This window comes from Panulirus ornatus, chromosome 29 (assembly GCF_036320965.1).
Source record: "Panulirus ornatus isolate Po-2019 chromosome 29, ASM3632096v1, whole genome shotgun sequence".
NCBI lineage: Eukaryota > Metazoa > Arthropoda > Malacostraca > Decapoda > Palinuridae > Panulirus > Panulirus ornatus.
Genome location: NC_092252.1, coordinates 20,233,079 through 20,260,623, shown reverse-complemented (window position 1 = coordinate 20,260,623; position 27,545 = coordinate 20,233,079). Strand labels below are relative to the sequence as shown.

At 41.0% G+C, this 27,545-nt stretch overlaps 1 protein-coding gene across 1 annotated transcript in view; it reads right to left on the bottom strand.

Annotated features, from left to right (window-relative positions):
- Window positions 1–27,545, bottom strand: part of Gdap2 (ganglioside induced differentiation associated protein 2) — a 695,029-nt gene that overhangs the window by 592,248 nt on the left and 75,236 nt on the right. Inside the window, exon 5 of the mRNA XM_071679390.1 lies at window positions 434–543. Coding sequence (XP_071535491.1) covers window positions 434–543 — 110 coding nt within the window. The remainder of the gene's footprint in view (window positions 1–433; window positions 544–27,545) is intronic.

The following is a 27,545-nucleotide window of genomic DNA, read 5'->3' as shown; positions in this document are numbered from 1 at the left end:
CTCACCACTCTCTTCACCCCAACATTCTCTCTTCTTTTCTGAAGACCTCTACATATCTTCACCTTCGCCTCCATAAGATAATGATCAGACATCCCTCCAGTTGCACCTCTCAGCATCTTTCATTCTAACCTTCCAGCTCCTCCTTGGTTTCCATCTTTTCCTTGTTCTGTTTACTTCTGACATGTATAAACTCTTAGTAATCCTCTCCTTACTGTCCTTCCACAGCACTTAACTTTATTCAAATGATTTATGCTTCAGCTGTGGGTACTGCTAATTCCTCCTCTTGCCTTCTGCCAATGGGCTTTTAATTCAAACTGTTTTCCTACACATACAGATATTCTTAGATTTCCATACTTTAAAAATAAAATATCGTAAGCTTAAACTGAGATAAAGCATATTGTTACATGGCACACCTAAAAAGACATAAACTTACGTAAAGCAATATGAGCTCCCTGGTCTGGGGGGTATCCTCTTCTGACAGAGTTGATCACACATAATGCCAAAGAATGCATCTTCTTCTCCACTGCATATTGTAGAGTTCGTCTGAAAAATAAATTACACTGAATATTTCCAATAATAACAACAACAAATTAAGCAAAGAAATGTGGTTACATTAATATTTATCTTCATAATGGAACAACTGAGGAAACTGTCATCAAACACAGTTTCCTATTTCAATGCAAATAAAAACACAAAAGATTACAAACTGCACTTTTTTTCGTATTTGACTGTCATTTCCCTTCAGGGATTCCAGTGGCATATGTCTCTAGGGCCGGAAAAATATTAGTAGGTGGAAAAAAGAGGCAATATGTGCGCGAAGCGTGAAGTCCCATGCGGCCGGGGTCCAGGGCCTGCCTTAGGGCCCTTTATTTAAGCTCTAGGGTTTTAGATGCTCTCTGGTGCATTCTCAGCCTAATTTTGAACCATTTACAATGTTTTCAAAACATTTCGTTTGACAAAAATATTTCACATTTTTGACCTATTATTACAAACTTCAACTCACCTAGTGTTTTCTCTTAGTCTGTTGTACATATTGTTTGTGCAGCTGGAATACTTTGGCCTTTAGTTTGCTGGCTGCATTGTGGACACTTGTTGCCTTCCTTGTGAGGGTGATTTTCTTCTTTAATGGAGGCTGGTGTTGGCTGGTGGATGAACTAGTGCTGGGAGGTTCTGTTTGCTTTTTCTTGTGTCTTTCATATGCTGTTCTCATATGATGTGCCACTGACTGGTCAACTGGTGAAGTAAACTTATCTTCTCTGTGATACCTTTGGATTGAAGACTCATTTGTAGCATGCAGATCAAACTTTACAGTTTGAATAGCACTGAATGTGTCAATGTTCAGTCTATTAGTAGTTTTATTAAGTACATTGTTCATTATACTGAAGGACTGTTCTATTCTTGGGCCGGTGAAGATGCTCAGTGCTGGTGCAATGACGTCTCAGTGCTGGATACTTCTTCAGTGTAACTGCCCGCCACTTATCAATTCTGCCTTCTACTGTAGGCAGAGATATGTCCAGCTGAATATTTGATGCCTGCAGATTGTACTGATCTTTCTCTGAGGGAGATAATGTTATTTTCATTTCCTTTGGCAGGTCTTGAAGGTATGAACAGGTGACCGAGTGTCCTTGTGCTTTGGGGTCAATAGCTGACAACAACTTGAGCAGCTTGTTTTTCAGAGGTAGCTTTGGTTGCAGATAGATACCAGCATTGTTATAAGCATTCCTAACGTTGCTGAGGAATGACTTGATGTCTTCAGGCTTCATTTGAATGAGTGTGGGTTCACATCTTGTACCTAAAAACATCCTTGAGCACTTCAGAAGATTTCCATCACTGATGACTAAGTCAGCTAGCTGTCTGGCGATCAAATCAGACAATGTCTCATGTTTCAGGAAGCATGCTAAGAAACTTCTAAAAAGCTCTGTGAGTTCATCATGGGCTTTACGAACCATAGGTTCCTTTTGCTCAAATGTGAGCACAAAGCTCTTGAACATAGGCAAGACACTGCAGTACAGGTACATACATGCATGGGTAAGTTGACGCTGGTAAAAGAGCCGTTGAACAATCCGTTTCATCCTCGAAAGTCCTTCAGGTGTTAGTTGCTTGGATTTGAGTTTGATGAAAATTCTGTCAAGCTGCTTCTTGTTCACTAGAAACTTTGCAGGATCAGCTTTCCTGATGTCATTAACTATGAATTCACATGCAGAGATATTGCTAACATCCATCCATGCAAAGTAGAAGACGGTGAAGGCATCTAACATTTCAACATTTCTGCATGTTACATTGTAAGATGATAGCCATCGATGTGCAATCCTTTCCGTTGGAATTTTACAAGATATACCCGGCAATTCACGTATGTCATTCAAATGTTCTTGTAAATCAGGACTGTAGTGAAAGTCATGAAAGAGGTCATCTGATAGCCTTTCAGCATGCATATCGAAATGTTCGTAGAACTACTTGACAGCGTTGTGGATGTGATGGCACAAGTCCCCGTCTATGTCTAGCATATTTGGTGCTACTTCACGCATTCTCTTCTCAAATCCAGAGTTTTTGCCTCGCATGTATGCTGCTGAGTCACTCAATGACGATACCACATTCCCCAAAGGAATGTCATCTTCCTTGAATGCCTTGGTTACGGCTTCATATACAGTTGTCATCTTTACTGACATGTAGTGTTGAACAATACACATTCCAAGGTTCTCAGCAAAATATGAAACAAGTACGCTTAACACCCGCTTGTTATTTTTTGCTGTACATTCATCAAAATTAATGGAAAATTTGCTCTCCTTCAGGTCTGAAACTAGATGCTTATGATACACCGCTGCAAGTCCATCTTTAAGTTTATATGTACATGAAGTCCTGTCTAGTGACATACCTTGCAAAACTTGTTATCTCTTGCAAGCTCCTTTGCAATGTCCAGTAACTTTGATGTCATTGTAAATGACAAGTTATTTTTCAACAATGAAGGATACAACCATGGCTTCTACATTTGCTTTCCTATCTGCGTAAGAAACATTTGGTAAAGGGGCATCTCTCATACCAGAACATGTAGCCGATTGGTGAACATTTGGAGGAGCACCGTATGGTAAAGTGCAGGGTCTCTCCTTATCTCCAGATACTAGTATAGCTCCTTTGCCAGCCTTCCCTGACTCTACTGCATTAGCAGCTTTAAAGACTGCTGCAGGTAGTGTTTGGTTGGTGTCCTGTATCTTCTTTGCTCTCTTATGTGCATCACAGTTGCCATGTTTCACAAGTGCCTTCATTCCTGCACTGCCATATGAAATGGTTTGGTTGCATACTTTGCACAATGCTTTCCCTGCCACATTAAGTTTACGAATGTAATCCGACAAGAAAGATCCAGTATTATCTTTGGCCTCAAGCCAGCGCCAGTTAAACTTATTCTTGATTCCAACATCAATCAATTTCACATTAGTGTCTCTTTCAACATCCATTACAAATCAATTAGAATTATCTGTGATGCGGCTCCAATACAGACTATGCACGTGTTGTCACATTCAAGTCTAAACATACGGTAGAGTGTATTGCACAACCAACACACACTGTAACTTAACGCGCCAGGGTTGGTAGAAACTGCAGATATCGACGGCAAATCTTCTGCTTGTTTCCGGCATTCCATGCAATTCCAAAGGTAAAGATCCAATTAAATATCCATGGGCACACACACAAACAAAAGATTTATGGTCCGACACACTTATTAATTTGAAACAATTAAGCCTTCATCCAAAATTCACCGATTAAGTGCCCAATGTACACACACCGTACCGTTTCAAACACAGTGCTTGGCTGCAGACATGCTACCGGTTGCTTAGCCGGCCGGCCGCACAGCCCACTCGTAGTGCTAGTATACATGCATATGCTGTCGCATCAGCGCACAGGTACAAACCATTAGCAAAGCATGCAAAAAGCAAGAGCGGGAGAGAAGCTTAATCTCGCTAGGTTAGCGATCCAGTTGTTTTGCGATATTCGTATTTTTCATTACATACAGTATATATACAAAATCCACGATCGATATAATATGAAAACATCCATCAAGAGTCTACTTGTTCATTTTCCGGCTGTCATCATTAGAAAGACAAGAGACAGACGGAGAGAAAAACGGGAAACCGGAAATTTGACTCCTATTGATCAAAAAGCCGGAATTCCGGCAACTGCCGGAAAACTGGCATCTTTGTTCCTCGTTAGTGAGGTAGCACAAATGAAAGACGAAGACCACATCCAATCACATCCATTCTCTAAATGTCATGTGCAATACACTGAAACCACAGCCCTCCATCCATAACTAAGTCTCATAGACTTTTCCATAGTTTCCCCAGCTGATACACATGCAACCACAAACAACAAACTTTTCAATGGAGATAAGCCTCAGCTCCTCTGGTAACAATAAAATGAAGAAATAAAAAACAACATGGAATACCAGCCAGAAACAGATGCTACCATAAATCAGTTGAAAAATGTTAAAGAACACAGAGCAATAATGTCTAACGACCTAACCATCAGTGAAAACTACAAAACAACAGTTGCCTCATGCAAAGGGATGGTAGGCCAGATCTTGCAGACCTTCAAGACAAGGGATGAAAAACCAATGATATTCGAGGCACTAAATTTTTCACAAACTGAATATTGTTTCATTCTAACATCATCCTACAAGGTGGGTGAAACTGCTGATTGGAAAGTATTCAGAGATCTCTTATAACCCATATCAAAGAGGCAAAGGAATCAAATTGCTGGGAATGGCTGAAATCTCAAGAGGCTTCTCTCCCTTGAGTGCAGATGTGAGAAACATATCCTCCTCTAAACCTGGAAAACCCTAGGAGATATGGTTCCCAACTGTCACAACAGGCTTGGAAGACTTTGTAAAACACTGCTTTAGCAAATGATGCTACTGTTTAATGTAAGAGTATATAAACATATATGAATCTCTCAATCAGGAAGATAAATTTCCTACAGAAGTTCTAAAGTTAAACAGGTAACACAAAAAGTAATGTTGTCACAGACATAAGTTATTTTCAAGACAGAATTTCATATTATGTAACAGTAATGCTGATCCACATTGGTCATGTGCAGTGAAAAAAACAGCGAAACACAGAGAAAATGAAACAATGTCTTTCCAAGCTTATATCTATTTAACAATACATCTTTATGGGGGAATTACAAAAACCATCCAAAGGTTAACATAAACAAAACTAAATGAGAATCAAGACCCATCATCTGAACCACCAATATTGGAGAATGGGGTTAAGCTCTGACTCACAGGTATCTATAGAATGTGGCCTCTGTCCTGATCCCTGACATCATATGAAGTCAGGAAAAGGGCCATGTTACTCAGAAGTTGGCAAATCATTTGTAGAGCCTTGTTCTTTGCATATTTATGGGTTTGATGTTTGAGCCTGATCTGAAGAGTCATTTGCACCTCTTCCCTGTAAGCATCACCCATATACCTCTCTTTCCTCTTTCACAAGTAACTCTAATTCATCATCCTACTACTCACTATCCTTCTTCTGAGTACCACACACCTCTTTTGCACACACCAGCACTGTTTCCTTAAATATTTTCCATTCCTTATCCACTCTCCTTGCTTTGATTACTCCCACCTTTTGCCATTCTACATACATCTCTTATCTAAGTTCACTTGCTTTCACCATCCTCTTCTCTCTATCAAAATGTTTCTTCTTTTCCACAAATGCCTACAAATCTTCACCCTTGCTCCCACCAGGTAATGATCAGACATCCCAACAGCTACTCCTCATTTGCATCCAAGAGTCTTTCTTCTGCATGTCAGTCAATAAGTGTGTAATACAATAATACCAATATACCATCAGTGATGGATTGCGCAAAAGATGCTTGTGGCATGAGAAGAGTGGGAGGTGGGTTGATTAGAAAGGGTAGTGAGTGGTGGGATGAAGAAGTAAGAGTATTAGTGAAAGAGAAGAGAGAGGCATTTGGACAATTTTTGCAGGGAAAAAATGAAACTGAGTGGGAGATGTATAAAAGAAAGAGACAGGAGGTCAAGAGAAAGGTGCAAGAGGTGAAAAAAAGGGCAAATGAGAGTTGGGGTGAGAGAGTATCATTAAATTTTAGGGAGAATAAAAAGATGTTCTGGAAGGAGGTAAATAAAGTGTGTAAGACAAGGGAGCAAATGGGAACTTCAGTGAAGGGCGCAAATGGGGAGGTGATAACAAGTAGTGGTGATGTGAGAAGGAGATGAAGTGAGTATTTTGAAGGTTTGTTGAATGTGTTTGATGATAGAGTGGCAGATATAGGGTGTTTTGGTCGAGGTGGTGTGCAAAGTGAGAGGGTTAGGGAAAATGATTTGGTAAACAGAGAAGAGGTAGTAAAAGCTTTGCGGAAGATGAAAGCCGGCAAGGCAGCAGGTTTGGATGGTATTGCAATGGAATTTATTAAAAAAGGGGGTGACTGTCTTGTTGACTGGTTGGTAAGGTTATTTAATGTATGTATGACTCATGGTGAGGTGCCTGAGGATTGGCGGAATGCGTGCATAGTGCCATTGTACAAAGGCAAAGGGGATAAGAGTGAGTGCTCAAATTACAGAGGTATAAGTTTGTTGAGTATTCCTGGTAAATTATATGGGAGGATATTGATTGAGAGGGTGAAGGCATGTACAGAGCATCAGATTGGGGAAGAGCAGTGCGGTTTCAGAAGTGGTAGAGGATGTGTGGATCAGATGTTTGCTTTGAAGAATGTATGTGAGAAATACTTAGAAAAACAAATGGATTTGTATGTAGCATTTATGGATCTGGAGAAGGCATATGATAGAGTTGATAGAGATGCTCTGTGGAAGGTATTAAGAATATATGGTGTGGGAGGCAAGTTGTTAGAAGCAGTGAAAAGTTTTTATCGAGGATGTAAGGCATGTGTACGTGTAGGAAGAGAGGAAAGTGATTGGTTCTCAGTGAATGTAGGTTTGCGGCAGGGGTGTGTGATGTCTCAATGGTTGTTTAATTTGTTTATGGATGGGGTTGTTAGGGAGGTGAATGCAAGAGTTTTGGAAAGAGGGGCAAGTATGAAGTCTGTTGGGGATGAGAGAGCTTGGGAAGTGAGTCAGTTGTTGTTCGCTGATGATACAGCGCTGGTGGCTGATTCATGTGAGAAACTGCAGAAGCTGGTGACTGAGTTTGGTAAAGTGTGTGAAAGAAGAAAGTTAAGAGTAAATGTGAATAAGAGCAAGGTTATTAGGTACAGTAGGGTTGAGGGTCAAGTCAATTGGGAGGTGAGTTTGAATGGAGAAAAACTGGAGGAAGTGAAGTGTTTCAGATATCTGGGAGTGGATCTGGCAGCGGATGGAACCATGGAAGCGGAAGTGGATCATAGGGTGGGGGAGGGGGCGAAAATTCTGGGAGCCTTGAAGAATGTGTGGAAGTCGAGAACATTATCTCGGAAAGCAAAAATGGGTATGTTTGAAGGAATAGTGGTTCCAACAATGTTGTATGGTTGCAAGGCGTGGGCTATGGATAGAGTTGTGCGCAGGAGGATGGATGTGCTGGAAATGAGATGTTTGAGGACAATGTGTGGTGTGAGGTGGTTTGATCGAGTAAGTAACGTAAGGGTAAGAGAGATGTGTGGAAATAAAAAGAGCGTGGTTGAGAGAGCAGAAGAGGGTGTTTTGAAATGGTTCGGGCACATGGAGAGAATGAGTGAGGAAAGATTGACCAAGAGAATATATGTGTCGGAGGTGGAGGGAACGAGGAGAAGTGGGAGACCAAATTGGAGGTGGAAAGATGGAGTGAAAAAGATTTTGTGTGATCGGGGCCTGAACATGCAGGAGGGTGAAAGGAGGGCAAGGAATAGAGTGAACTGGAGCGATGTGGTATACCGGGGTTGACGTGCTGTCAGTGGATTGAATCAAGGCATGTGAAGCGTCTGGGGTAAACCATGGAAAGCTGTGTAGGTATGTATATTTGCGTGTGTGGACGTATGTATATACATGTGTATGGGGGTGGGTTGGGCCATTTCTTTCGTCTGTTTCCTTGTGCTACCTTGCAAACGCGGGAGACAGCGACAAAAAAAAAAAAAAAAAAAAAAAAAAAATCTTTCCTATTCATCTATGTATACTTATGCATGTCCCTCTTTTTAGACCAGCTGTTCCTAATCACTAATCCTTTTTCAGGATACAAGTCCATAAGCATTGCGGTAGAATTTATCAAAAAAGGGGGTGACTGTATTGTTGACTGGTTGGCAAGGTTATTTAATGTATGTATGACTCATGGCGAGGTGCCTGAGGACTAGCGGAATGCTTTCATAGTGCCATTGTACAAAGGCAAAGGGGATAAAAGTGAGTGCTTAAACTACAGAGGTATAAGTTTGTTGAGTATTTCTGGTAAATTATATGGGAGGGTTTTGATTGAGAGGGTGAAGGCATGTACAAAGCATCAGATTGGGGATGAGCAGTGTGGTCTCAGAAGTGGTCTAGAGGATGTGTGGATCAGGTGTTTGATTTGAAGAATGTATGTGAGAAATACTTAGAAAAGCAAATGGATTTGTATGTATTCATTTATGGATCTAGAGAAGGCATATGATAGAGTTGATAGAGATGCTCTGTGGAAGGTATTAAGAATATATGGGGTGGGAGGCAAGTTGTTAGAAGCAGTGAAAAGTTTCTATCGAGGATGTAAGGCATGTGTATGTGTAGAAAGAGAGGAAAGTGATTGGTTCTCAGTGAATGTAGGTTTGCAGCAGGGGTGTGTGATGTCTCCATGGTTGTTTAATTTGTTTATGGATGGGGTTGTTAGGGAGGTGAATGCAAGAGTTTTGGAAAGAGGGGGAAGCATGCAGTCTGTTGTGGATGAGAGAGCTTGGGATATGAGTCAGTTGTTGTTCCCTGATGATACAGCACTGGCGGCTGATTCGGGTGAGAAACTGCAGAAGCTAGTGACTGAGTTTGGTAAAGTGTGTGAAAGAAGAAAGCTGAGAGTAAATGTGAATAAGAGCTAGGTTATTAGGTACAGTAGAGTTGAGGGACAAGTCAATTGGGAGGTAAGTTTGAATGGAAAAACTGAAGGAAGTGAAGTGTTTTAGATATCTGGGAGTGGATTTGGCAGTGAATGGAACCATGGAAACAGAAGTGAATCATAGGGTGGGGGAGGGGGTGAAAGTTCTGGGAGCCTTGAAAAATGTGTGGAAGTCGAGAACATTATCTCGGAAAGTAAAAATGGGTATGTTTCAAGGAATAGTGGGTTCCAACAATGTTATATGGTTGCGAGGCATGGGCTATGGATAGAGTTGTGCGGAGGAGGGTGGAGGTGCTGGAAATGAGATGTTTGAGGACAATATGTGGTGTGAGGTGGGTTGATCAAGTAAGTAATGAAAGAGGAAGAGAGATGTGTGGTAATAAAAAGAGTGTGGTTGGAAGAGCAGAAGAGGGTGTTTTGAATTGGTTTGGTCACATGGAGAGAATGAGTGAGGAAAGATTGACCAAGAGGATATATGTGTCAGAGGTGGAGGGAACGAGGAGAAGTGGAAGACCAAATTGGAGGTGGAAAGATGGAGTGAAAAAGATTTTGATTGATCAGGGCCTGAACATGCAGGATGGTGAGAGTCGTGGAAGGAATAGAGTGAATTGGAACGATATGGTATACCGGGGTCGACGTGCTGTCACTGGATTGAACCAGGGCATGCCTTCTCCAGATCCATAAATGCTACATACAAATCCATTTGCTTTTCTAAGTATTTCTCACATACATTCTTCAAAGCAAACACCTGATCCACACTTCATCTACCACTTCTGAAGCCACACTGCTCTTCCCCAATCTGATGCTCTGTACATGCCTTCACCCTCTCAGTCAATACCCTCCCATACAATTTCCCAGGAATACTCAACAAACTTATACCTCTGTAATTTGAGCACTCACTTTTATCCCCTTTGCCTTTGTACAATGACACTATGCAAGCATTCCGCCAATCCTCAGGCACCTCACCATGAGTCATACATACATTAAATAACCTTACCAACCAGTCAACAATACAGACACCCCCTTTTTAATAAATTCCACTGTAATACCATCCATACCCGCTGCCTTGCCGGCTTTCATCTTCCGCAAAGCTTTTACTACCTCTTCTCTGTTTACCAAATCATTTTCCCTAACCCTCTCACTTTGCACACCACCTCGACCAAAACACCCTATATCTGCCACTCTATCATCAAACACATTCAACAAACCTTCAATATACTCACTCCATCTCCTTCTCACATCACCACTACTTGTTATCACCTCCCCATTAGCCCCCTTCACTGAAGTTCCCATTTGTTCCCTTGTCTTACACACTTTATTTAACTTCTTCCAAAACATCTTTTTATTCTCCCTAAAATTTAATGATACTCTCTCACCCGAACTCTCATTTGCCATCTTTTTCACCTCTTGCACCTTTCTCTTGACCTCCTGCCTCTTTCTTTTATACATCTCCCAGTCATTTGCCTTATTTCCCTGCAAAAATCATCCAAATGCCTCTCTCTTCTTTTTCACTAATAATCTTACTTCATCCCACCACTCACTACCCTTTCTAATCTGCCTGCCTCCCATGCTTCTCATGCCACAAGCATCTTTTGCACAAGCCATCACTGCTTCCCTAAAAACATCCCATTCCTCCCCCACTCCCCTTACGTCCTTTGTTCTCACCTTTTTCCATTCTGTCCTCCTATGAGTTCATGGGGAAAATGAAACACGATAAGTTTCCTAGTGCACTTTCAAGTAATAATCACATCATCCAGGGAGACACGAGAAATATAAGAGACAAAGCTAGGACGCCATTTGGTAAACATGTGATTGTCCAAGACAGACAATAAGCGTTCATAAACTTATCATTTTACACGTTTTATCAACAATAAAGTTATCTACTTTGTATGGACCATCACTAATATTAAGATTATAATTCTTTGTGTATTTGATAATAAAAGATCCAGTTATATTTCTCGTGGTAATAGAGTTAGAGTTAATAACTTAGTTGGCATTACACCACTCAATACAATGATCATAGTCTTTAACGTGATTAAACAACTCATTTGATTCTTGTCCCGTTCTTATACTATATTTATGTTGCTTAAGTCTAACAGAAAGATCCTTACCAATCTACCCAACATAAAACTTATCACCATTTCTACATGGCACTTTATAGATGCATCCAGGAGAATTTTCTGGTGAATTCCTGATTAAGATATTCTTTATAGTATTATTGTTGCTGAAGGCAACATTTACATTAAATTATTAAAGCAACATGGGAAGTAAAGTAAAATTATTATTAAAAGGGAGAACTGAAAAGATTCTTGGTGTTAATGGGAGGTTTGGGCTCAACTCTATAAAATGACTTCTTTGCTAACTTAAGGGATTTATCAATAAAAGATCTAGGGTACTTTAACTTAGATCCAATAGAATATATCTTCTCAAACTCATCTTCAATAAACACTGGACTGCAAATACATAATGCCCTGAGGAACATAGATTGAAATGATAATCTAACTATCATGTTGGGATGAGCAATAATGGATATACGAGCATCCATTGGTAGGTTTTCTGTATATGCTAAACTTAAACTTGTTTCCTTGCCTATGGATCATGCAATCTAAAAATGGTAATATACCATTATTTTCATTTTCTACAGTAAATTTGATGGAAGGTACTAAATTGTTAAGGGGAAAAATATTTGTAAATTTTCATTTGTTGGCCAAACACAAAGAACACAATCTACATACCTAAACCACACTGCATTAGAAGGTAAGATTTATTTATTATACTTTGTCGCTGTCTCCCGCGTTTGCGAGGTAGCGCAAGGAAACAGACGAAAGAAATGGCCCAACCCCCCCCATACGCATGTATATACATACGTCCACACACGCAAATATACATACCTACACAGCTTTCCATGGTTTACCCCAGACGCTTCAAATGCCTTGATTCAATCCACTGACAGCACGTCAACCCCGGTATACCACATCGCTCCAATTCACTCTATTCCTTGCCCTCCTTTCACCCTCCTGCATGTTCAGGCCCCGATCACACAAAATCTTTTTCACTTCATCTTTCCACCTCCAATTTGGTCTCCCTCTTCTCCTCGTTCCCTCCACCTCCGACACATATATCCTCTTGGTCAATCTTTCCTCACTCATTCTCTCCATGTGCCCAAACCACTTCAAAACACCCTCTTCTGCTCTCTCAACCACGCTCTTTTTATTTCCACACATCTCTCTTACCCTTACATTACTCACTCGATCAAACCACCTCACACCACACATTGTCCTCAAACATCTCATTTCCAGCACATCCATCCTCCTGCGCACAACTCTATCCATAGCCCACGCCTCGCAACCATACAACATTTTTGGAACCACTATTCCTTCAAACATACCCATTTTTGCTTTCCGAGATAATGTTCTCGACTTCCACACATTCTTCAAGGCCCCCAGAATTTTCGCCCCCTCCCCCACCCTATGATCCACTTCCGCTTCCATGGTTCCATCCGCTGCCAGATCCACTCCCAGATATCTAAAACACTTCACTTCCTCCAGTTTTTCTCCATTCAAACTCACCTCCCAATTGACTTGACCCTCAACCCTACTGTACCTAATAACCTTGCTCTTATTCACATTTACTCTTAACTTTCTTCTTTCACTCACTTTACCAAACTCAGTCACCAGCTTCTGCAGTTTCTCACATGAATCAGCCACCAGCGCTGTATCATCAGCGAACAACAACTGACTCACTTCCCAAGCTCTCTCATCCCCAACAGACTTCATACTTGCCCCTCTTTCCAAAACTCTTGCATTCACCTCCCTAACAACCCCATCCATAAACAAATTAAACAACCATGGAGACATCACACACCCCTGCCGCAAACCTACATTCACTGAGAACCAATCACTTTCCTCTCTTCCTACACATACACATGCCCTACATCCTCGATAAAAACGTTTCACTGCTTCTAACAACTTGCCTCCCACACCATATATTCTTAAGACCTTCCACAGAGCATCTCTATCAACTCTATCATATGCCTTCTCCAGATCCATAAATGCTACATACAAATCCATTTGCTTTTCTAAGTATTTCTCACATACATTCTTCAAAGCAAACACCTGATCCACACATCCTCTACCACTTCTGAAACCACACTGCTCTTCCCCAATCTGATGCTCTGTACATGCCTTCACCCTCTCAATCAATACCCTCCCACATAATTTACCAGGAATACTCAACAAACTTATACCTCTGTAATTTGAGCACTCACTCTTATCCCCTTTGCCTTTGTACAATGGCACTATACACGCATTCCACCAATCCTCAGGCACCTCACCGTGAGTCATACATACATTAAATAACCTTACCAACCAGTCAACAATACAGTCACCCCCTTTTTTAATAAATTCCACTGCAATACCATCCAAACCTGCTGCCTTGCCGGCTTTCATCTTCCGCAAAGCTTTCACTACCTCTTCTCTGTTTACCAAATCATTTTCCCTAACCCTCTCACTTTGCACACCACCTCGAACAAAACACCCTATATCTGCCACTCTATCATCAAACACATTCAACAAACCTTCAAAATACTCACTCCATCTCCTTCTCACATCACCACTACTTGTTATCACCTCCCCATTTGCGCCCTTCACTGAAGTTCCCATTTGCTCCCTTGTCTTACGCACTTTATTTACCTCCTTCCAGAACATCTTTTCATTCTCCCTAAAATTTAATGATACTCTCTCACCCCAACTCTCATTTGCCCTTTTTTTCACCTCTTGCACCTTTCTCTTGACCTCCTGTCTCTTTCTTTTATACATCTCCCACTCAATTGCATTTTTTCCCTGCAAAAATCGTCCAAATGCCTCTCTCTTCTCTTTCTCTTTCAGGTAAGATATCCTTTAGTAATTTTGTTTCAAAAAATTCCACATAAAGATTACTTTATGTGAAAGAGGGTTACCCATTGCCATACCAAATTTTTGAGCATAACAATCTCCAGTGAATTGAAGTACACAGTCTTTTATACACAATTTTATCAGTTCAATGAAAACAGACTTTGATACAAGTTATTGAATATCACCCAAAACATCAAACAAATATTCTAAAAGGTCATCTACCTGGAACTTTTGTGAAAAGTGAGGAAACATCAAAGCTAACTAGTTTGAAATCAAAATTAACAGTGATGTTCTTAAGCTTGTTGACTAAATCTACATTGTTCACGATATTAGAATTTGATACCTTACCTACTAAAGGGCTAAATAAAGAAACTAACCATTTTGACAATTTATATGTGATGGAGCCTACTGAACTCACTATAGGTCTTGCTCGAAAATTTTGTTTATATGTTTTGATAAGTCCATACATATATGGCAATGAAGGGGACAAAGATGACAGACTTTTGATAAGAGAACAATTACCTTTCAACAACAACTTCATTTCTTTATTGAAATGGGAATCAACTGCTTCTAGCGAATTTTTACTGAGTTTAAAATATGTTGTGTCATCATTTAAAAGATCATTCATTTTAGATAAATAGTTACTTTTGTCTAAAATCACAACAGTGTTAGCCTTATCTGCTTTAGTAATATGTATATCCTTGTCTTTTTTTAAGGTGTTAATAGCTCTCATAAATCTTTTCGGGCAATTAGGTTCCACTGGTTTCCACAAACTGGCATACACTTAACACTAACAGATATTAATTTCATCATTAGTTAAAATACTGTATTTCTCTAAATTACAAAAAGACTTTGTGATATCAACACAGCTGCCTTCCCTGTTAGAGCACACAAAACTTAATCCATAGGCTAATGCAAACAAGGAATCCTTATCTAGTTGTTTATTAGACAACAAATAAAAATTTACAAATATTTCTCCCCTTACTTAACAACCTAGTACCTTCCATCAAATTTATTGTACAAAATGAAAATAATGGTATGTTATCAATTCTAGATTGCATGATCCATAGGCAAGAGAACAAGTTTAAGTTTAGCATATACAGAAAACCTACCAATGTATGCAATCCATTATTACTCATCTCAACATGACAGTTAAATTATCATCATTTCAGTCTATGTTCCTTAGCTCATTACAGTATTTGCAGTCAAGAGTTTATAGATGATGAGTTTGAGAAGATATATTCTATTGGATCTAAGTTAAAGTACCCTAGATCTTTCATTGATAAATCCTTTAAGTTAGCAAAGAAATCATTTCAGAGTTGAGCCCAAACCTCCTGTTGACACCAAGAATCTTTTAGTTCTCCCTTTTAATAATAATTTCAATACTTTAATGTAAATGCTGCCTTCAGCAACAGTACTATAAAGAATATCGTAATCAGGAATTCAACAGAAAATTCTCCTATAAAGTGCCATGTAGAAATTGTGATAATTTTATGCTCGGCTGATGATACAGCGCTGGTGGCTGATTCATGTGAGAAACTGCAGAAGCTGGTGACTGAGTTTGGTAAAGTGTGTGAAAGAAGAAAGTTAAGAGTAAATGTGAATAAGAGCAAGGTTATTAGGTACAGTAGGGTTGAGGGTCAAGTCAATTGGAAGGTAAGTTTGAATGGAGAAAAACTGGAGGAAGTAAAGTGTTTTAGATATCTGGGAGTGGATCTGGCAGCGGATGGAACCATGGAAGCAGAAGTGAATCATAGGGTGGGGGAGGGGGCGAAAATCCTGGGAGCCTTGAAGAATGTGTGGAAGTCGAGAACATTATCTCGGAAAGCAAAAATGGGTATGTTTGAAGGAATAGTGGTTCCAACAATGTTGTATGGTTGCGAGGCGTGGGCTATGGATAGAGTTGTGCGCAGGAGGGTGGATGTGCTGGAAATGAGATGTTTGAGGACAATGTGTGGTGTGAGGTGGTTTGATCGAGGAAGTAATGTAAGGGTAAGAGAGATGTGTGGAAATAAAAAGAGCGTGGTTGAGAGAGCAGAAGAGGGTATTTGAAATGGTTTGGGCACATGGAGAGAATGAGTGAGGAAAGATTGACCAAGAGGATATATGTGTCGGAGGTGGAGGGAACGAGGAGAAGTGGGAGACCAAATTGGAGGTGGAAAGATGGAGTGAAAAAGATTTTGTGTGATCGGGGCCTGAACATGCAGGAGGGTGAAAGGAGGGCAAGGAATAGAGTGAATTGGATCGATGTGGTATACTGGGGTTGACGTGCTGTCAGTGGATTGAATCAGGGCATGTGAAGCGTCTGGGGTATACCATGGAAAGTTGTGTGGGGCCTGGATGTGGAAATGGAGCTGTGGTTTCGGGCATTATTGCATGACAGCTAGAGACTGAGTGTGAACGAGTGGGGCCTTTGTTGTCTTTTCCTAGTGCTACCTCGCACACATGAGGGGGGAGGGGGATGGTATTCCATGTTTGGCGAGGTGGCGATGAGAATGAATAAAGGCAGACAGTGTGAATTGTGTGCATGGGTATATATGTATGTGTCTGTGTGTGTATATATATGTGTATATTGAGATGTATAGGTATGTATATTTGCGTGTGTGGACGTGTATGTATATACATTGTGTATGGGGGTGGGTTGGGCCATTTCTTTCGTCTGTTTCCTTGCGCTACCTCGCAAATGCGGGAGACAGCGACAAAGAAAAATAAATAAATATAAATAAAATATTTATGCTCAGCAGACTGGTAAGGATCTTTCTCTTAGACTTAAGCAACATACATATAGTATACGAACGGGAACAAGAATCAAATGCCTTGTTTAATCACGTTAAAGACTATGATCATGGTATTGAGTGGAGTAATGCTATCTCAGTTATCAGCTCTAACTCTATTATGACAAGAAATATAATTGAATCTCCTATTATTAAATATACAAAGAATTATAATCTTAATATTAGTGATGGTCTATACAAATTAAATAACTTTCTTGTTGATAAAATGTGTAAAATGATAAGTTTATGAATGCTCGTTTTCTGTCTTGGACAATCGCATGTTTACCAAATGGCATCCTAGCTTTGTCTCTTAGATGTATATGAACTGACTGTCATATTTCTCACTTGTGTCTCCCGTGATGATGTAAGTAATACACGAAAGTGCACTAGGGAATTTATCATCTTTCATTTTCCCTATGGACTCAAAGAAATATCTTGATCACGCACAAAATTATGATCCTTTCCAATATATATTTATTTATTTTCTAATATACTTTGTCGCTGTCTCCCGCATTAGCGAGGTAGCCCAAGAAAACAAACGAATGGACGGCCCAATCAATCCACACACATTTGTATATACATACATGTCCACACACGCACATATACAACCTATACATCTCAACGTATACATATATATACACACACAGACATATACATATATACACATGTAAATAATTAATACCGTCTGCCCTTATTCATTCCCGTCGCCACCCCGCCCCACACGAAATGACGACCCCCTCTCCCCACATGAGCATGAGGTAGCATTAAGAAAAGACAACAACATTCAATCACACTCAGTCTCTAGCAATCATGTATAATTCAACGAAACCACAGCTCCCTTTCCAAATCCAGGCCCCACAAAACTTTCTATGGTTTACCCCAGTTGCTTCACATGACCTGGTTCAATCTACTGACAGCAAGTTGACCCCGATATGCCACATCGTTCCAATTCACTCTTTTCCTTCCACGACTCTCACCCTCCTGCACGTTCTAGCCCTGATCACTCAGAATCTTTTTCACTTCATCTCTCCACTTCCAATTTGGTCTCCCACTTCTCCTCGTTCCCTCCACCTCTGACACATATATCCTCTTTGTCAATCTTTCCTCACTCATTCTCCCCTTGTGACCAAACCATTTCAAAACACCCTCTTCTGCTCTGTCAACCACACACTTTTTATTATCACACATCTCTCGTACCCTTTCATCACTTACTCAATCAAACCACCACACTCCACTTATTCTCCTCAACATCTCGCTTCCAGCCCATCCAACCTCCTCCGCACAACTCTATCCATAGCCCACTCCTTGCAAATATATAACATTGTTGGAACCACTATTCCATCAAACATACCCATTTTTGCTTTCCAAGATAATGTTCTCGACTTCCACACATTTTCCAACGCTCCCAAAACTCTCGCCCTCTCGCCCACCCTATGATTAACTTCCGTTTCCATGGTTCCATCCGCTGCCAAATCCACTTCCAGATATCTAAAACACCTCACTTCCTCCAGTTTCTCTCCATTCAAACTTACCTCTCAATTGACTTGTCCATCAACCCTACTGTACCTAATAACCTTGCTCTTATTCACATTTACTCTCAGCTTTCATCTTTCACAAACTTTATCAAACTCATTCACCAGCTTCTGCAGTTTCTCAAACAAATCAGCCACCAGTGCTGTATCATCAGCGAACAACAACTGACTCACTTCCCAAGCTCTCTCATCCACAACAGAATGCATACTTGGCCCTCTTTCCAAAACTCTTGCATTCACTTTCCTAACAACCCCATCCACAAACAAACAACCATTGAGATATCACGCACCCCTGCCGCAAACCAACATTCACTGAGAACCAATCAATTTTCTATCTTCCTACTCATACACATGCCTTACATCCTCGATAAAAACTTTTCACTGCTTCTAACAACTTGCCTCCCTCACCATATATTCTTAATACCTTCCACAGAGCATCTCTATCAACTCTATCATATGCCTTCTCCAGATCCATAAATGCTACATACCAATCCATTTGCTTTTCTAAGTATTTCTAACATACATTCTTCAAAGCAAACACCTGATCCACGTATCCTTTACCACTTCTGAAACCACACTGCTCTTCCCCAATATGATGCTTTGTGTATCCCTTCACCCTCTCAATCAATGTCCTCCCATTTAATTTCCCAGGAATACTGAACAAACTTATACCTCTATAATTTGAGCACTCACTTTTATCCCATTTGCCATTGTATAATGGCACTATGCATGCATTGCACCAATCCTTAGGCACCTCACCGTGAGTCATACATATATCAAATAACCTTACCAACCAGTCAACAATACAGTCACCCCCTTTTTTAAATAAATTCAACTGTAATACCATCCAAACCCATTTCCAATGTATATGTATATATATATATATATATTTTTTTTCCTATTCTTTTGCCGCTGTCTCCCGCGTTAGCGAGGTACTGCAAGGAAAGACGAAATAATGGCCCAACCCACCCACATACACATGTATATATGTAAACGTCCATACCCCCAAATATACATACCTATACATCTCAATGTACACATATATATACACACACAGACATATACATATATACATATGTACATAATTCATACTGTCAGCCTTATTTATTCCCATTGCCACCTCGCCACACATGGAATAACAAACCCCTCCCCCCCTCATGTGTGCTAAGTAGCGCTAGGAAGAGACAACAAAGGCCCCATTCGTTCACACTCAGTCTCTAGCTGTCATGTAATAATACACCGAAACCACAGCTCCCTTTCCACATCCAGGCCTCACAGAACTTTCCATGGTTTACCCCAAACGCTTCACATGCCCTTGTTCAATTCATTGACAGCACGTCAGCCCCGGTATACCACATCGTTCCAATTCACTCTATTCCTTGCACGCCTTTCACCCTCCTGCATGTTCAGGCCCCAATCACTCAAAATCTTTTTCACTCCATCTTTCCACTTCTAATTTGGTCTCCCACTTCTCCTCGTTCCCTCCACCTCTGACACATATATCCTCTTGGTCAATCTTTCCTCACTCATTCTCTCCATGTGACCAAACCATTTCAAAACACCCTCTTCTGCTCTCTCAACCACACTCTTTTTATTTCCACACATCTCTCTTACCCTTACATTACTTACTCGATCAAACCACCTCACACCACACATTGTCCTCAAACATCTCATTTCCAGCACATCCACCCTCCTGCGCAGAACTCTATCCATAGCCCACGCCTTGCAACCATACAACATTGTTGGAACCACTATTCCTTCAAACATACCCATTTTTGCTTTCTGATATAATGTTCTCGACTTCCACACATTCTTCAAGGCTCCCAGAATTTTCGCCCCCTCCCCCACCCTATGATCCACTTCCACTTCCATGGTTCCATCCGCTGCCAGATCCACTCCCAGATATCTAAAACACTTCACTTCCTCCAGTTTTTCTCCATTCAAACTTACCTCCCAATTGACTTGACCATAAACCCTACTGTACCTAATAACCTTGCTCTTATTCACATTTACTCTCAACTTTCTTCTTTCACACACTTTACTAAACTCAGTCATTAGCTTCTGTAGTTTCTCACATGAATCAGCCACCAGCACTGTATCATCAGCGAACAACAACTGACTCACTTCCCAAGCTCTCTCATCCACAACAGACTGTATACTTGCCCCTCTTTCCAAAACTCTTGCATTCACCTCCCTAACAACCCCATCCATAAACAAATTAAACAACCATGGAGACATCACACACCCCTGCCGCAAACCTACATTCACTGAGAACCAATCACTTTCCTCTCTTCCTACACGTACCCATGCCTTACATCCTTGATAAAAACATTTCACTGCTTCTAACAACTTGCCTCCCACACCATATATTCTTAATACCCTCCACAGAGCATCTCTATCAATTCTATCATATGCCTTCTCCAGATCCATAAATGCTACATACAAATCCATTCGCTTTTCTAAGTATTTCTCACATATATTCTTCAAAGCAAACACCTGATCCACACATCCTCTACCACGTCTGAAACCACACTGCTCTTCCCCAATCTGATGCTCTGTACATGCCTTCACCCTCTTAATCAATACCCTCCCATATAATTTACCAGGAATACTCAACAAACTTATACCTCTGTAATTTGAGCACTCACTTTTATCCCCTTTGCCTTTGTACAATGGTACGATGCAAGCATTCCGCCAATCCTCAGGCACCTCACCATGAGTCATACATACATTAAATAGCCTTACCAACCAGTCAACAGTACAGTCACCCCATTTTTTAATAAATTCCACTGCAATACCATCCAAACCCACTGCCTTGCCAACTTTCATCTTCAGCAAAGCTTTTACTACCTCTTCTCTGTTTACCAAATAATTCTCCCTAACCCTCTCACTTTGCACACCACCTCAACCAAAACACCCTATATCTGCCACTTTATCATTAAACACATTCAACAAACCTTCAAAATACTCACTCCATCTCTTTCTCACATCATCACTACTTGTTATCACCTCCCCATTAGCCCTCTTCACCGAAGTTCCCATTTGTTAACCATACTGGCAAAATGATACAAAATGAGTGTACCACCCAACAGAATCTTCCTAAGAATAAATGGTTTATTACAGAAGCAAGTAGCTCCCCAAAACCAACCTCTATCCATTTCCAGTATAAAGAACCATGGTGATCTCTATTATGTACTGATAAAACAACACAACAAAAGGTGGCCTAGAAAAAATCTGATTATACTCACGATTTAGAGAGGAGCTTTCACCCTGGCAGGAATTACTTGTTTTTAAATTCCACTGGGATAACCATGTCCCCCAGCATATCATGGTAGAATGGTTGAGGTATCAGAATACCAGTTATCATGAGATAATGCATCAACCAGTCCCATCATGATTAGACTGTGCAAGTTTCCAAAATACAAACACTCCTCTTTCCCCAAAGGTCCAAGAAACTGGGAGCTATTTGCCTACTGAATGTCAAAAGGACTGAGCCAAAAGTATGAAGCACTGACTGGTTAAAGCCCATGCCTGGGAATCCACAATCTACGGAAGAGGCAAGACTGCCATTAGGCAATAACACAATATTGTTGTAGCCACTATCTCTAATGTAACTCTCCCTCTAAGAGGACCATATGCTTAAAAAGCCAAAAAACTGCACAAGAAAACAACCAAAACAAAAAACATGAATTGGTGAAATGGAAAGGAAGGGAGGAAAGCAGAGGTTTAGGTGATACATTTGTCCTGAACCCCTTGCTAATCCCTTAAGACAGCAAAAATGCCATAAAACAAAACTACATGAAGAAACAACTATTCAATGCATGACTTGTCCACTACACAGAAATTAAACATATGAATATGGGTATGTACAGAAAGGTGATGGGAGGCATAGTGAGGGCAAGGTACAACACAGGTAGCCCTGATAGCAACCATAGCTCTCTCATAAATACTCGCAACTCAAAACCATTATACAATTAAATTTCTTCCAACATTACTGGAAGTCCATCAATAATAGATAACAATGATAGTAATACAAGTAATACAACCACAACACTGAAACATACTTATAATAAAATAACAAAAGAAAATAAGAAGGATACTGATCCATGATAAGTCAGTAGTCTGCTAGCAGAAGACAACACATATGCAAAATGTGAACTCAAGGAAAAACAAGAGTTCCGTTTTGTCAGGAATAGGTAGTTCAGTGACAATGGCTAGTGGCATTGACTTACTGGCTGAAAGTAGGTCCATTCAGATTGAACTAAAGATTTTGGTGATTGAAGATACACCTGTCAAGGGTTTGTAGAAGAGAGCTTCTTTCCTGATTTTGAGGGTCTGGCAAGATCTGAACCATTATCTCACTGCTACTAGGACAGCAGAGGAAAAAACATACATTCATGATGACTGACTTATGGATACATGGGACAGGTAAGGGGAGGAAACTATATATGAACACATTAAATTCTTTTCAAATACTCTATGGAACAAAAGAAGACATTACACATGACAGCTAGAGAATGGTTATGGGTGAATGAGGCCTCTTCCTCATCTGTTCCAGGTGCAACCTTCTTAATCTTGAAAACAACTGACAAGTATGAAAAAACTAAATAACATTTAATATTTTTTTTTTCTTTGTTGCTGTCTCCCGCGTTTGCGAGGTAGCGCAAGGAAACAGACGAAAGAAATGGCCCAACCCATCCCCATACACATGTATATACATACGTCCACACACACAAATATACATACCTACACAGCTTTCCATGGTTTACCCCAGACGCTTTACATGCCCTGATTCAATCCACTGACAGCACGTCAACCCCGGTATACCACATCGCTCCAATTCACTCTATTCCTTGCCCTCCTTTCACCCTCCTGCATGTTCAGGCCCCGATCACACAAAATCTTTTTCACTCCATCTTTCCACCTCCAATTTGGTCTCCCTCTTCTCCTCGTTCCCTCCACCTCCGACACATATATCCTCTTGGTCAATCTTTCCTCACTCATTCTCTCCATGTGCCCAAACCATTTCAAAACACCCTCTTCTGCTCTCTCAACCACGCTCTTTTTATTTCCACACATCTCTCTTACCCTTACGTTACTTACTCGATCAAACCACCTCACACCACACATTGTCCTCAAACATCTCATTTCCAGCACATCCATCCTCCTGCGCACAACTCTATCCATAGCCCACGCCTCGCAACCATACAACATTGTTGGAACCACTATTCCTTCAAACATACCCATTTTTGCTTTCCGAGATAACGTTCTCGACTTCCACACATTCTTCAAGGCTCCCAGAATTTTCACCCCCTCCCCCACCCTATGATCCACTTCCGCTTCCATGGTTCCATCCGCTGCCAGATCCACTCCCAGATATCTAAAACACTTCACTTCCTCCAGTTTTTCTCCATTCAAACTCACCTCCCAATTGACTTGACCCTCAACCCTACTGTACCTAATAACCTTGCTCTTATTCACATTTACTCTTAACTTTCTTCTTTCACTCACTTTACCAAACTCAGTCACCAGCTTCTGCAGTTTCTCACATGAATCAGCCACCAGCGCTGTATCATCAGCGAACAACAACTGACTCACTTCCCAAGCTCTCTCATCCCCAACAGACTTCATACTTGCCCCTCTTTCCAAAACTCTTGCATTCACCTCCCTAACAACCCCATCCATAAACAAATTAAACAACCATGGAGACATCACACACCCCTGCCGCAAACCTACATTCACTGAGAACCAATCACTTTCCTCTCTTCCTACACATACACATGCCCTACATCCTCGATAAAAACGTTTCACTGCTTCTAACAACTTGCCTCCCACACCATATATTCTTAAGACCTTCCACAGAGCATCTCTATCAACTCTATCATATGCCTTCTCCAGATCCATAAATGCTACATACAAATCCATTTGCTTTTCTAAGTATTTCTCACATACATTCTTCAAAGCAAACACCTGATCCACACATCCTCTACCACTTCTGAAACCACACTGCTCTTCCCCAATCTCATGCTCTGTACATGCCTTCACCCTCTCAATCAATACCCTCCCACATAATTTACCAGGAATACTCAACAAACTTATACCTCTGTAATTTGAGCACTCACTCTTATCCCCTTTGCCTTTGTACAATGGCACTATACACGCATTCCGCCAATCCTCAGGCACCTCACCGTGAGTCATACATACATTAAATAACCTTACCAACCAGTCAACAATACAGTCACCCCCTTTTTTAATAAATTCCACTGCAATACCATCCAAACCTGCTGTCTTGCCGGCTTTAATCTTCCGCAAAGCTTTTAATATAAGGAACATTATTATCGGGCATCATTACATGACAGCTAGAGACTGAGTGTGAACGAATGGGGCCTTTGTTGTCTTTTCCTAGCACTACCTCGCACATATGAGGGGGGAGGGGGATGTTATTCCATGTGTGGCGAGGTGGCGATGGGAATGAAAAAAGGCAGTGTGAATTGTGTGCATGTGTGTATATGTATGTGTCTGTGTGTGTATATATATGTGTACATTGAGATGTATGGGTATGTGTATTTGCATGTATGGATGTGTGTGTATATACATGTGTATGGGGGTGGGTTGGGCCATTTCTTTCATCTGTTTCCTTGCACTACCTCGCAAACGCAGGAGACAGTGACAAAGCAAAATAAATATATATAAATAAATATATGAAACATTAAAAGTCAATTGGGAGGTAAGTTTGAATGGAGAAAAACTGGAGGAAGTAAAGTGTTTTAGATATCTGGGAGTGGATCTGGCAGCGGATGGAACCATGGAAGTGGAAGTGAATCATAGGGTGGGGAAGGTGGCGAAAATCCTGGGAGCCTTGAAGAATGTGTGGAAGTCGAGAACATTATCTCGGAAAGCAAAAATGGGTATGTTTGAAGGAATAGTGGTTCCAACAATGTTGTATGGTTGCGAGAAGTGGGCTATGGATAGAGTTGTGCGCAGGAGGGTGGATGTGCTGGAAATGAGATGTTTGAGTACAATGTGTGGTGTGAGGTGGTTTGATCGAGTAAGTAATGTAAGGGTAAGAGAGATATGTGGAAATAAAAAGAGCGTGGTTGAGAGAGCAGAAGAGGGTGTTCTGAAATGGTTTGGGCGCATGGAAAGATTGACCAAGAGGATATATGTGTTGGAGGTGGAGGGAACGAGGAGAAGTGGGAGACCAAATTGGAGGTGGAAAGATGGAGTGAAAAAGATTTTGAGTGATCGGGGCCTGAACATGCAGGAGGGTGAAAGGCGGGCAAGGAATAGAGTGAATTGGATCGACGTGCTATACCAGGGTTGACGTGCTGTCAGTGGATTGAATTAGGGCATGTGAAGCATCTGGGGTAAACCATGGAAAGTTATGGGGGGCCTGGATGTGGAAAGGGAGCTGTGGTTTCGAGCATCATTGCATGACAGCTAGAGACTGAGTGTGAACGAATGGGGCCTTTGTTGTCTTTTCCTTGCGCTACCTCACACACATGAGGGGGGAGGGGGATGGTATTTCATGTGTGGCGAGGTGGCAATGGATATGAATAAAGGCAGACAGTGTGAACTGTGTGCATGGGTATATAGGTATGTGTCTGTGTGTGTATATATATGTGTACATTGAGATGTATAGGTATGTATATTTGCGTGTGTGGACGTGTATGTATATACATGTGTATGGGGGTGGGTTGGGCCACTTCTTTTGTCTGTTTCCTTGCGCTACCTCGCAAACGCGGGAGACAGTGACAAAGCAAAATAATAAAAAAAAATAATAAATATATGGAACCTTAAAAGTGCAGAACTTTCACTCAAAACTGCACCAGATAACTGCACTCCATTATTTACCCTTCTATTAAGAATAATTCCCTCAACTGCCACATTACTCACCTTTGCATTCAAATCATCCATCACTATAACCCGGTCTCGTGCATCAAAACCACTAACACACTCATTCAGCTGCTCCCAAAACACTTGCCTCTCATGATCTTTCTTCTCATGCCCATGTGCATATGCACCAATAATCACCCATCTCTCTCCATCAACTTTCAGTTTTACCCATACTAATCGAGAATTTACTTTCTTACATTCTATCATCACATACTCCCACAACTCCTGTTTCAGGAGTACTGCTACTCCTTCCCTTGCTCTTGTCCTCTCACTAACCCCTGACTTTACTCCCAAGACATTCCCAAACCACTCTTCCCCTTTACCCTTGAGCTTCGTTTCACTCAGAGCCAAAACATCCAGGTTCCTTTCCTCAAACATACTACCTATCTCTATTTTTTTCACATCTTGGTTACATCCACATACATTTAGACACCCCAATCTGAGCCTTCGAGGAGGATGAGCACTCCCCGCGTGACACCTTCTTCTGTTTCCCATTTTAGAAAGTTAAAAATACAAGGAGGGGAGGATTTCTGGTAGCCCGCTCCCGTCCCCTCTAGTCGCCTTCTACGACACGCAAGGAATGCGTGGGAAGTATTCTTTCACCCCTATCCCCAGGGATAATATATATATATATATATATATATATATATATATATATATATATATATATATATATATATATATATATAGTGTGTGAAAGAAGAAAGTTAAGAGTAAATGTGAATAAGAGCAAGGTTATTAGGTACAGCAGGGCTGAGGGTCAAGTCAATTGGGAGGTGAGTTTGAATGGAGAAAAACTGGAGGAAGTGAAGTGTTTTAGATATCTGGGAGTGGATCTGGCAGCGGATGGAACCATGGAAGCGGAAGTGGATCATAGGGTGGGGGAGGGGGCGAAAATTCTGTGAGCCTTGAAGAATGTGTGGAAGTCGAGAACATTATCTCGGAAAGCAAAAATGGGTATGTTTGAAGGAACAGTGGTTCCAACAATGTTGTATGGTTGCGAGGCATGGACTATGGATAGAGTTGTGCACAGGAGGATGGATGTGCTGGAAATGAGATGTTTGAGGACAATGTGTGGTGTGAGGTGGTTTTGATCGAGTAAGTAACGTAAGGGTAAGAGAGATGTGTGGAAATAAAAAGAGCGTGGTTGAGAGAGCAGAAGAGGGTGTTTTGAAATGGTTTGGTCACATGGAGAGAATGAGTGAGGAAAGATTGACCAAGAGGATATATGTGTCGGAGGTGGAGGGAACGAGGAGAAGAGGGAGACCAAATTGGAGGTGGAAAGATGGAGTGAAAAAGATTTTGTGTGATCGGGGCCTGAACATGCAGGAGGGTGAAAGGAGGGCAAGGAATAGAGTGAATTGGAGCGATGTGGTATACCGGGGTTGACGTGCTGTCAGTGGATTGAATCAAGGCATGTGAAGCGTCTGGGGTAAACCATGGAAAGCTGTGTAGGTATGTATATTT